The 13,224-nt window shown below is 38.6% G+C and overlaps 1 protein-coding gene across 4 annotated transcripts in view; it reads left to right on the top strand.

The window, feature by feature from the left end:
* ATG10 (autophagy related 10) overlaps positions 1–2,987 on the top strand; it is a 277,769-nt gene extending 274,782 nt beyond the window's left edge. For all 4 annotated transcript variants that reach the window (XM_037982167.2, XM_007977150.3, XM_007977143.3 and 1 more), the window contains 2 exons: positions 149–264; positions 905–2,987. In XM_037982167.2, coding sequence (XP_037838095.2) covers positions 149–248 — 100 coding nt within the window. In that variant the 3' untranslated portion in view covers positions 249–264; positions 905–2,987. The remainder of the gene's footprint in view (positions 1–148; positions 265–904) is intronic.
* Positions 2,988–13,224: the final 10,237 nt, after the last annotated feature.

The raw sequence follows: 13,224 nt of genomic DNA, 5'->3' as shown, positions 1-13,224 counted from the left end.
TCAGAAATGCTGAGATTCCAGGTAGTAGGTACAAATCTTTGAAGAAAACCTCATTGCTGTTATTGTTGGTGACCAACTGATATTCTACCATTCATCCAAAAACTACAATGGAAACGTTAGCATGGCCTGTTTTTCACTTGTTTCCTAGGAATGTCAACTACATCACATCATGGCTGAGCATTGTAGGGCCAGTTGTTGGACTGAATCTACCTCTGAGTTATGCCAAAGCAACCTCTCAGGCTGAATGAAATGTCGATTAACGAGGTAAAAGAAAAGCCTGGATTTAATGTTTTGCTGTTACAAAGATCAGTGTCTCCATTGCATTTAGACTCATCCCACCAAATGTAAAATTTGCTTTCATCTTTAGTGGGCAAACCCTGACTAAATTTTTATTTTTCCAATCAGTCCCCTACCAAGTTATTTAGGACAGGGATCCCCAAATCCCGGGCCACGAACTGGAACCAGGCCTCACAGCAGGAGGTGAGACGCAGCTGAGCGGGCGAGGAAGCGAGCATTACCACCTGAGCTCTGCCTCCTATCAGATCAGCTGCAGCACTGGATCCTCATAGGAATGTGAACCCTGTTGTGAACTGCGCATGCGAGGGATCTAGGTTGCACGCTCCTTATGAGAGTCTAACCAATGCCTGATGATCTGAGGTGAAACAGTTTCATCCTGAAACCATCTCCCATTTGGTCTGTAGGAAAATGGTTTTCCCTGAAACTTGTCCCTGGTGCCAAAAATGTTGGGGGCCACCAATTCAAGAAATATTTTACTTCGCTGTAAGTAGCATGCACTCCATGACAGGAATGGATAGTTTTATTTTCGTACTGATATTCTTAAATAAGTCTTTACTGCTCAGTTAATCTTCTTTTGTTCTCTTGGCTTTTGTTTTGTGTTCTTCAGATTCTTCTATCGAGCTTAGAAATTGTGGTATGAAGAATGTCAAGAGTTTACCTGACCAGCCCTGGCTTTAATAGGACCAATACCATGGAATATTTCATCTCACCAAGATTTGACATGGATTATTTTTCCCTTGAACACAAATGTCTACAGCAACTGATATTTGATAGACCGAATGTTTAGAAGAAACATTTCAAAAGCGTACATCATGGCCAGGCATGGTGGCTCACACCTGCAATCCAAGCACTTTGGGAGGCCGAGGTGGGAGCATCACTTGAGCCTGGGAGTACGAGACCAGCCTGGGCAATATGGTGAAACCATGTCTGTACCAAAAAATACAAAAATTTGCCTGTTTGTGGTGGTGTGTGCCTGTAGTCCCAGCTACTCAGGAGGCTGAGGTGGGAGGTTGGCTTGAGCCCAGGAGGCAGAGGTTGCAGTGAGCTGAGATTGTGCCACTGCACTCCAGCCTGAGTGACAGAGCCAGACACTGTCTCAGAAAAAAAAAAAAAAAAAAAAAAAGACATATCACTATAAATAGCAAAAAACGAATCTTAACTTACTAATACTAGGAATACCAACATTATTAGGGCACTTGCAGGTTATTCTTTTCTAGGCCAAGTACTTCACTTACATTTGTCTGATATGGAGATTGAGGGAGAAGTATATTTGTGTATTCATTTTAATGTAAGATATACAAAAATTAAATTACTGGATTTACCTGTCCCTGAAACTGGTGTTATAAACATGACCTATCTTAAGTGATTCTCCCAGAATCAAACTCAGGAACAATAGATTATTTCTGTTTTACTCCAAAGATAGGGGAGAGAGAGAAAGAGAGAAAGTGTGTGTGTGTATGTATGTATGTGTGGGTGTTTGTGTAGACAGATAGATGTAAAATAAAGAAAAAAACACAATATTTTACTGTGAGACAATATGTTTTACCAGCGAAATGTGGCATAGTAATTAGAAGTTTTCTAAAAAGCTATAGGAAATATTTAAACATTAAGATTTCTTTTTGACCTACAGTAATAAAACAATGGTCATTTTACCCCTCTACTTCTCAACCCCACAGCTACTCTGCTGTACTCTTTGAGGGCTCTTAAGCGAGTCTTCGTGTCCCTGAGACTTATTTTCCTCATCTTTAATTTGAAAATAACAAGCTACCTCATAGGGTTGCTGTGAGAACCACATGAGATCATTAATGCATGATAAGATACTGTAAAGTATTATACGAATATTCATTAAATGTTCACCTTTCTTGTATATAATTGGTATTCACTCAGGTTGTAAATAAGTTTCATAGCCAGTTAAGTATTAAGATAAACCTAACTTGGAACCATTTTTTTTTTTTTTTTGGTTGCTTGTTTTGTTTTTTGTTTTCATTTACTAGGAGCTGAAACTAAGATTAAAATGTCGTTGGGTTTTTAGAGAGTCTAGATTAGTGTCTTTGAATGAGAGAGATGCTTAAAATCACCTGAGCATCGTTTACAGCTACAGATGCTGGGGCCACCTGACACAGTCTCTCTGGGGGTGATTCTGCTCTGGAGAACCTCTGGTCTGGATATACCTTTATTGTGACATTGATTTGTATTGTTGTGCTCTACTGACAGGCCTTTTCCAATCCATACAAGCTGAACTTGCTTCCTAATGTTTGTCCAGGCCTTACCTGGATAGGAAGGAAGCTTAGGAGACATGTTCACAAGGCAGCCGTCTTGTAGGAAACCAGTCCAGGTGAGGACATCATTCACCAGTGGATCACTGAGCACCATTGACAGCATCCTCAGTCCACATCTGCAGATTAAGAGCTGAACTCTCACAGAGAAAGTGGAAGTAGAGAAAGGGTTAATTCAAACTGCTAGAAAAGCTAAAAGTAAATTTTAAAATGCTGAGCTGCACATATTCATGCTAGGATGAGAGCCAGCTTAAATGCTTGCTGGGCATTTTGGTATTTACCGCTTAACATGTTTTCAACTTCTGTGAGGGATTTTCCCCCCACTCTCCCTAATGTAAACACAGATTTCTCGGCAAGTCATTTCTCAAGCCATGTCATTTCTAGTGTAAAATAAATTATAATAATGTGTCATCTGAATGGTGTTCTTGTCTGCAAATATTAGTTATCCTTTGCTAACAGATTCTGAGATGAGAGTTTATCAGTTTGGAGCCAACATTTAGTTTTTTTAAAAAAGTTAAAAATAAAACTTTTTCTCTGATCAACAAGGACCTAAAAATTCATCAGTGGCAGAAAAAAGTTCTGAGGAGCTCCTGTAGATTGGGGAGGCCTTTCTCCCCAGATAGATCCCTCTCCTCGAGCAGCTTGATTTCTTTCTAGAATTGTTTTCACTTAAAAAACTTCTAATTTTTGGTTGATAATTTCCATTTTTATAAATGCAGTTATGGTAACGGAATGTTATCCTGACAGTTATTAAACATTAGAAGATATTTGGTTTTGTTGAAGTAACTGTTCTTTCTTGGCAATATGAAGAATTTTTCTCCCTGCTTCCTCATATAATGTACAACATCTTCTATCAGAAATCAGGCTGGCTAAAGCCGCTTCCAGCTAACCTAAATTCTGCTTCTGTGTGACCTTGGAAAAATTTCTTCACCTCTGTGGTCCTCAGTTTCTTTATTTGTAAAATGGGGAAATTCAGCTATGTGTCTTTTGTAACAACCGTAAATTTTTAGGTCTGTGAAATAGAAGTCCAGAGATCTAAACTGTGAGGCTGCTTAGCTGCTAGCTGTGTGACTTGGGCCAATTTTCTTATCTCCTTCTTAAACTATTTCTGAAAAAGAAAGCCCACAGTATCTATGCTGCTTACCTGACAAGGGCATAGAGAAGATCAAAATGCTACATAAAACTGAATGTACTTTATAACCAAGGCAGTGAGACATGGAGTGAGGGGTGACAGTGGATAATGACCTGCTCCTTCAGGGACACCAGCATCCCTAATCCTCCCCACCTCATTGCATGCCTGAGCCCTCCCCAGTGCCAAACGCTCTCTGATTTGGGGAGTCTTCTGCTTCACACCCTTAGCCGACTGTTGCTTATGCTGGTACCCACCTGGAAGTGCTTCTTTCCCCACAGATCTACCCAATTCCCACCCTGGTGTTGGTGATTTACTCTCACAAAGCCACCTCTGACCACCACAGCCCCGAATCAATGCTTCCTTCATTACTCACTGTCCTTTGTCACTATGAGCTTTTAGCTGCCTCTCTTCCACTCTGATTTCTCCCCAACTTGATAAGTATGAATTAAGTCATTTCAGGTGTTGGCCACTGTTCTTGATTTACTCTGTTGCAGCATACACAGAAGAATGTCTGTGTGTGCCACGTAAGTAGAAAGGCTCTTCGGTTGGGAATTTGAGAGGTGGGAAAACTCTTTGAGGAACCAGTGGAGGGAGCAGTGGAGGGAGCAGAGTCTGTGTTGCTCAGCAGGTCCTAGCTTACAAGCTAGAGGTTAAAAAAAAAAAAAACAAAATTCACCTTTCCCCCAATAAACGCTTATTAAAATCAAGAGAAAAAAGGCCAGAACTGGGTTTTTGCATGTACTTCTCCTATGATAGGTATAGTGGTTTTTATTCATACTCCCAAAATATTAGAAAATAGAACTCTGCAATGTCAAAACCAGCTCTTACATAATCCAGAGATATTCCAGTGAGGTTTTTTTAGGATTGAAATTTGAGAGTGAGAATATGAAAATACTCACTTCAGCAGATTTCCTCTTACATACTGAATCCTAGGCCAGGTGCCACAGATAGCAAATGGGGAGACATAACAATGTCACAGTTCAGTGGAGAGGACACACAAGAGGACGCTTCAGGAACAGTAGGCTGCGTGCTGTGGGCAAGCACATGCCAAAGAAGGCTTTGCAGAAGAGGAATGTGAGTGGAATCTTGAAAACCTATGACTTAGCCAGGTCAAGAGTGAAGGAAGAATCTTGAAGATGCTTGTGGGGAAGTGGTGAAGAATCAAGCTGGCTAGCAGGACTGGGGCCAGCTCTGGAAGAGCCTTTAGTGTCACACTGAGAATTTGTATTTGGCCTGAAAACCACAGCCACTGCTGGGATTCAAATAGAAAAGTTAAAGTGATCACATTTGCATTTAAGAAAGAACCCGTATTTTTTAAATGGCTGCTGCATATAACTAATCATCCATACACTTTGTCAGGTTTGGTTTGGTTTGGTTTTTACCACAGTATCTTAGCCACAGGATTTAGAAGGTTGAGGAGCACAGCAGGAGCTGAGATGGTGCCAAAGACACTTTTCAGTTTTTACCTAGGGTCTTCCAAAACAAAACCTGCCAGCGTCCTGAAAAGCCTTGAATCCTGGCTACTGAGTTACCTGGGGCAAGTCACTGCACCTCTCTGGGCCTCTGTTTTCTGATATATTAACATAACGAAGTATATTTGATTGAGTAAAATCAATTTATTGTTTTGTAACAAGGTTTTTTTTTTTTTTTTTTTTTTTTTTTTTTTTTTTTTTTTTTTTTGAGATAAGGTCTTACTCTGTTGCCCAGGCTGGAGTACAATGGCTTGATCTTGACTCACTCCAGCCTGACCTCCTGGGCTCAAGGGATCCTCTCACCACAGCCTCCTGAGTAGCTAAGACTGCAGGCACATGCCACCATGCCTGGTTAATTTTGTTTATTTTTTGTAGAGATGAGGTTTCACTATGTTGCCCAGACTGTACTTGAACTCCTAGACTCAAGAGATCCTCGTATCTTGGCCTCCCAAAGTACTGGGATTACACAGGTGTAAGCCACTATGCCCAGCCAGTTTTTTTTTTTTTAATGAAATGGAATACATAAAAAGGAAAATATCAAAGTGCACTACACATAGTAAGGGCATTACTGTTTTGTGAAACTTTGTTTTCAACTATATGTTATATACATATATATACACACACATATATTTTATATATATATGAAATCAGTGTCTATGTGTGTGTCCACACACACATGTGCACATGTGCACTGGGTTGTGATATAGACTGTATTTCTAGTGCCAGAAAATAGAAATCTGAAAACTGATGGACTAATAAGCTTCCTTCCTATTCTAAGACTTGATTTTCCTTATGCTGCTGACCAGTAATTTGTCGAAGGCTATTCTATTAGTAGAAGAGTATAGGAAGTACTTAACAATTATTGTGTCTGTGGCACTTCATGTGCACAAAGGTGTTCGAAGCTACTCCTCTGGATTTTTATAGGGCTTCTCTATAGAAGCATTTTCACATTTTTATTCCTAAATCTGGTAGTTCTTTACGGTAATCCTGTGATCTCAAGACCTTGCTTTAACTTTTGTGTTGTTAGTAGTGACATCTAGTGGTTCTGTTGCAAGCATCCTGCATTCTAGACCATTGGAGCTGAAAGTGATTTTAGTGACCACCAGGTCCCATTTTGTAAATTATTAAAAACAAACTGAAAACTCACATGTATTCCTACATTCAAATCAACTCGATATAATAATAAATAAAACCTATAGCTGTGTAGTGCTTTCTTGGATTACTTTGAAGCTTTTCAAATACCCAGAAGTCGCTGTTGGTTGTAACCATGAGGCAGAAATTTAACAAAGCATGCCCTGATAAAAGAAAATCATATTTCAGTATAGCTACAACCTTTGGTGCATTGTTATTTACAGGTACATGCCAGAACCTCAGGCTTTTGCATTGTGCCTGGTGTTTGGTAGCACTCACTAAATCTTTGTTGAATGTTTGAATATGTGGGTGATCACGAAGCCCTGGAGAAGAATCATAGAAGATGTGAGACTTGAAGGATAGAGAATTTGATAAGGGACTAGAAGGCTAAGCTTTTAAGTTAGGGGCCATGGAAGGCCAAAAAAGGAACCATCAGTAGGACCCAACAGGGCACCTTTGAAGGTTTTAACAGAGAAAGTTGACTATGTGGAGGTGTTGGAGGACTCATTTGGAAGTGGTAAATTGAATGGATTAGAAGGAAGAGAAACTGGATAGAGGCCAAGAAACTAATGTAGTGGTGAAGTGATTAATTTCTAAGTTAGGAAGGTGACAGAGTAAAGAGAAAGAGATCAGTATCAGAGACATTTTGAGAACCAGAACTTGGTGTGAAGAGAATGAGAAGACACTTGTCATGACTTGGTTATGGCTTAGATTCTATAGTGAGAATCCCTGTCCAGGCCTGGACTGACTTTGTTGGTCTCTGTTCTGCAGGTATCAGGGACTGAACTTGCTTTCTTCTTTCAAGAAGTGCCACCCACCCTATCCCGTGAGAAGATTTCTTTCTCCCAACCAGCAGCAGAGTGAGATGTAGTCTCCTCAGCACTGTCCTTCAGTAGGTTCAAAGAAAGAGTCCCCAGGCCCTTTCCTGCTTATCCATAGGGAAATGACTAAATAAAATATTGTACTATGTAGCAGTTAAGGGGAATGAATTCAATCTCTATGTATCCAAATGGGCACATCTCAAAAAACATTATTGAGTTAAAACAGAAAACAAATAGTAGATGTTAACTATGAACTGTGTTTGAAAGCATCCCCCCAAAAAGCATGTTTGCATTGGAAAGCTAATCACTGTTTTAACAGTATTAAGAGGTGGGACATTTAAAAGATGATTAGGCCATGAGGACTCTGCCCTTTTGAATGGAATAATGCCTTTGTTACAGGAGTGGTTCCTTTCAAAAGAATGGGCTTGGCACCCTCTTACTTACTCTCTCTCACCCACATGATGCCTTCTACCATGTTATGAAGCAGTAAGAAGACCCTCGCCAGATGCAACCCCTCAATCTTGGACTTCCCAGCCTCCAGAGCTGTGAGCCAATAAAGTTCTGTTCATTATAAATTACCCAGTCTGTAGTATTCCATTATAGCAGCACAAAATAGACTAAGAAGTCAGTATGCATGCAGCTTGATACTGTTTATATTTTAAAATGCACTAATACCATGTATTTTCTATAGGTACATATACTGCAAGTGTATGGAAAATATAAAAAGTGATCTAGAAGGAAGGACACCAGATTTGTAAAAAAGGTAATCAAAGACTTCTTTGATCACTCTCTGCAGGTATAGAGTGGGAACTTGGTTTGGAAGTGATCAAAGAAGACTTTGGCTCTTTTTGTAATGCTAGACTTAATCTATCCATAGAATGTAAAACTAGAAATTCCTTTTTAAAAAAAGATTTGAGTCCTCATAGATAATTTGGGAAACACAGAAGAATTTGAAGGAGAATATTTTAAAATCACTGAAGTGTATATCATCTAGAGATACCTGCTTTTAAATTTTTTATATATTTCCTTGTGCTAGTTTAAACATATGTAATTAGGATCATCCTGTATATGGTTTTACATCCTGATTTTTTCCACTTAACATTATATCTGGAACATTTTCTCATGTCATTTAATGTTCTTTGAAAATACTATTTTAAATGACTAGCTAGGATTTCCTCTATTCCAAAATGTACCAAATAATTATCCTGTTGTTTGAGTTTTGGTCTTTTCTAATTCCTCATTGTTTATTTAACATACATTCATTTCAGCATTTACTTCTTTTCAAGAACTGTTCTAGAAATATAGTGGTCAATAGGGCAGACAAAGCCCCTACCTTCAAAGAGCTTTCAGAATGTAATGCAATGAGCCAGGAATAGTGGCTCTCCCGTAATCCCAGCACTTTGGGAGGCCGAGGTGGGCGGGTCACCTGAGGTCAGGAGTTCGAGAACAGCCTGGCCAACATGGCAAAACCCTGTCTCTACTAAAAATACAAAAAAAGTAGCCGGGCATGGTGGCGGATGCCTATAGTCCCAGCTACTCTGGAGGCTGAGGTAGGAGAATTGCTTGAGCAGAGGTTGCAGTGAGCCGAGATCGTGCCACTGCACTCCAGCCTGGGGGACAGAGCAAGACTCCGTCTCGGAAAAAAAAAAAGAAAATGTGATGCAATTAAGAAATGTAGGCAGAAACCTATGCTCACATTTTGTTTCTTTAGGTTACACTGTTAACGGAATTAACAGATCAAAGGATATAGGATCATGTCACTAAATTGTTCCCCAGTAAGGATATAGCAATTTACATTCCCAGCAGCAGTCTGTGTTTTATCATTTTCTTAAATCTTTGAAAATTATTTTACTTTGCTTTAATTACTGAATTAAACATTTTTCTCTTGTCTTGTTAAGATTTCTTGGATCCTCAGCTTCATTTCTTCTTAATATGTTATATTTTTCTCAAAGAGTGTTAAATTTCTCTTTGTCACCTTCTTCTTGTGACTTCATTGCCCCCACATGTCCATTGTGCTCCTATAAGAGCAGATTGTCCATGTTCTGGTTCAGTTTAACCAGAGAATATGCAGTTAAACAATTAGAATATGTATGTAATTTTAAAAAAATTATTATGGAAAATTTCAAATATATGCAAAAATAGAGAAAATAATACAATTAACCCTCACATACCTATAAATTGGAATCAACAATTACCAAGATTTTGCCATATGTGTTTCACTTAACACTTTTTTTCTTACTGTGCTCAAATACTTTTAAGCAGTAACAGACATTATGTCATTTGTTTTTACAGGTGCATACTGAACATTTTTATTTGATTTATTCCTTCCATTCTTAGATGTTAAAAATATCTTTGGGTTTTTGTCCTCTGCTTTTATTCCTGAGGGTGAGGCTTTGTGCCCTCTTTCTAATTCTATCTTTACCAACAGCATGGGGAACTTTTCTCTAAAATGACCATAATTAGGGCAGCCATGAAATAAAAGCAGAATGTAAAATGTGCATTTTGCAGGTTCTTCAGGCTGGATCATCTACAGAACTAGACAACACTGGGAACACTCATAAACCATGTCAAACCACAGTCCACTTCTCTCAGTTGTTCTCAACTGTGATTAAAATGGAAAATTATGTAATATGTGACTAAATCCTCATTGTTGTGCAGGTTGAAATAGTAGCTGGTTTCTTGTGTTAGGAACTCATATACACAAATATACACACATAATCGGAAAATTCTGCATATAGTTTCAGGTGTTCCTAGTCCCTCTAAAATCCACCTATGGGCCAAACCCTATCCATTGATGGGAATCCTGGCAAATAAATTCCACTCACAATGGCTTTCTTCTGTTACTTAAACACACACACACACAGGCAGGAGGAAGATAAGTATGTTGATAAGGAAAAAAGTACTTAATTATAAACACATAAACATAAGAAAATGTGTAAAATACAGAACAAACAAAATCAACTATTGTATACTGTACTTAAGATCCTAGAGAAATACTTGGAACCTATTAGGAACTTGTGGAGGGGAAAACTGGTCATACCGGCAAACACACACAAACAGAGTACCTAAAGTTGTCAAACTGTATAGAAAAAAAAATCTTATAAGCTGGATAAATTCATAAAGCTATTGGAGAAAAAAGATATGACAAAATCTATTTAATACCAGTTTCCAAAGCAAGAAACGGACAAGATACATTTTAAAAAGTAACAGTTCTTTCTACTGTTCTCAGCTGTGATTGAAATGAAAAATTATTTAAAGCATGTCTTACTTTGCCCATTATTGTACAGATGTAAACATTAGCTGGTTGCTGAAAGAGGTAAGTAAGCATTATAATATATCCATTAACATATACACTTTGAAATTTGGGTTTGCTCTGTATGTCCTACACTTTTAGCACAGTCAAGCAATGTAGCCCCTTGTTCTATTTCTTTTTTTCTTTTTCTTTTTCTTTCTTTCTTTTTTTTATTTTGGAGAGGGAGTCTCGCGCTGTTACCCAGGCTGGAGTGCAGTGGTGTGATCTTGGCTCACCGCAACCTCTGCCTCCTGGGTTCAAGTGATTCTCCCACTTGAGCCTCCTGGGTAGCTGGGACTACAGGTGTGCACCACCACGCCCAGCTAATTTTTTGTATTTTTAGTAGAGATGGGTTTTGCCATGTTGGCCAGACTGGTCTCAAACTCCTGACCTCAGGTGATCTGCTGCCTCAGCCTCCCAAAGTGCTGGGATTACAGGCACGAGCCGCTGTGCCCAGCCTTCTATTTCTAATAAACTATAACAAAAGAGTTTTAGGCTGGGCATGGTGGCTCACGCCTGTAATCCCAGCACTTTGGGAGGCCAAGGCGGGTGGATAATGAAGTCAGGAGATCAAGACCAGCCTGGCTAGCACAGTGAAATCCCGTCTCTACTAAAAATACAAAAAATTAGCCAGTCGTGGTGGCGGGCGCCTGTAGTCCCAGCTACTGGGGAGGCTGGCAGGAAAATGGCGTGAACCCAGGAGGTGGAGCTTGCGGTGAGCCGAGATCCTGCCACTACACTCCAGTCTGGACGACAGAGTGAGACTCCATCTTAAAAAAAAAAAGAGTTTTAGAAGGCTAGATTTAAAAATTTATCCCACACTGTGACTAGATTATAGAACAGAATTCATGCCAACAAATAAGCAGATCACTGATAAAAGGGGCTGGTACTTCTGTGGCTAGATCTGACTAGTGACCTGGGGACTTTGATTTCCTCCTTACCTTCCTTACCATCAGAATTGCTGTTTGCAAGCTTCAGGTCAGCTGGAAAGCAGAGTGTATTAAAGGAAGGAATTTGTGATGGCGCTCATCACACACATCTGAGAGCTGTGTGTGAGTGGCTCCCTTGTTTTTGAAGATACACATCATATATTAGAGGCTTAAGTGACCATCTGAATGAGGTGGCGACTGGGCATGTGCATATTTGAAAATATTGGTTATTTGTCACTCATGGTTCCCTTCAAATGTGTCACTCTAAAAAACTATTTTCTCCTATGAGACAATTTATGCTTTAAAACATTTAATTGTTAAATGTTTTAATGGTTTGCTCTAGACCTTCTGTGGTGACATTACTGTGACAATTAATAACCTATAAAATCCACTTCTGTTCCTCAGGTACTAACAAACATAACATCACTTTACCAAACAATAAGGACAGGATTTCTGTTAGAAATGAAGACTGCTCAGTATAACCAGCAAAGATAGTCCCCCAACTACAGTAGCATAAGAATGTGAGTTAATGCTTAAATAATCCACTGACATAAATTTCATAGGTTAAAATAAAGATTACATAAGTTACTGTTAGTGAAAATTTTATTGCACTATGGTAATTTATTATCATAATCTCTTTTCTTGGCTTTATGCAAAGCCAATAAAGAAAAACGCTAGCTACTTTGACAACCTTCCAACAGATTCCAGGAATATTATCCACAGTGTGACCATAATGACCAATCCTACAACTAGACATTTTCCTGGAATGAAATACAGGAATTCAATACACACACAGATACACATTTGAATTTTTATAGCTGTCAAATTAGAAGTGTCTCTCAGTGCCACCAAAAAATATCAGAAAAAAGCCCACATTTATCTGAGGCAGTGTGTGTTTAGACTTTCGAAATTTTTTTCAGAACATCAGTAAAAGAAAATGGAGTGTTTCAATATTTTCATACAAATACACAGAAAATTTATTCCTCTTCCCTTCACAAAACAGAGAACAAAAACTCTTACTAAATTCCCAGATAAATTTGTGCCTGAATTTACTAAGTAGCTACCTGTAAGGCAATGTTTATCATTTTGAGATGGGGTGTTTCTGACAGAAACAATTCCATTTGGAGAATAGACTATTGTTCTGATTTGAGCTGTGCCAATTACTTGGGCAAATTATTTCTAAAATACTTAAGAGCTGCCTTATTTGAACTTCCAACTTCTAAGATAAGAAGTTTCTCCACAAATGGAGAAAACAGGAGGTGGCTACATAAGAACTACCTGACAGATTTCTCCTGGATACCCTCAAGATGGTTTCCCAGGGGAATTCTGATGTCCCTGGGTTTGGGAACCACAGAACTAAGTGATCTCCTGATTCTTTTTGCTATAACAATTTCTGATTGGTTTGGGCTTTGCTAGGCAAATAAAGAGAATACAGATTAAATAACAGACTAAATTAACTACCCATTCATAAATTATATATATACACCCATATATGTTAATACATTACTTTTTATTTATAAATAATTTAAGACACACAAGAAGTTGCAAAAATAGAATAGTTTGTGTATACCCTTTATCCAGCTTTCCCAAATGATATCTTTCATAACCAGAGTATATTTTCAAAACCAGGGAATTGATATTAGTCCAAAACTATTAACTACAGAATTTACTCATTCCACCAATTTTTGCATGCTTTTATTGTGTATATAGTACTACGAAATTCCACTGCAAGTATTGATTTCCATAAATATCACCAAGATCAAGACACAGAAGTGTTTCATTCCCACAAAGAAACTCCCTCATACTATCTCCTTTCTCTATCATCAGACTCTGCCCCCATTCTTAATCCCTAGTGATCACTGATCTCTTCTCCA

Source organism: Chlorocebus sabaeus, chromosome 4, assembly GCF_047675955.1.
Source record: "Chlorocebus sabaeus isolate Y175 chromosome 4, mChlSab1.0.hap1, whole genome shotgun sequence".
In the NCBI taxonomy this organism is placed as follows: Eukaryota; Metazoa; Chordata; class Mammalia; order Primates; family Cercopithecidae; genus Chlorocebus; species Chlorocebus sabaeus.
This window is presented reverse-complemented; position numbering and strand designations above follow the sequence as displayed.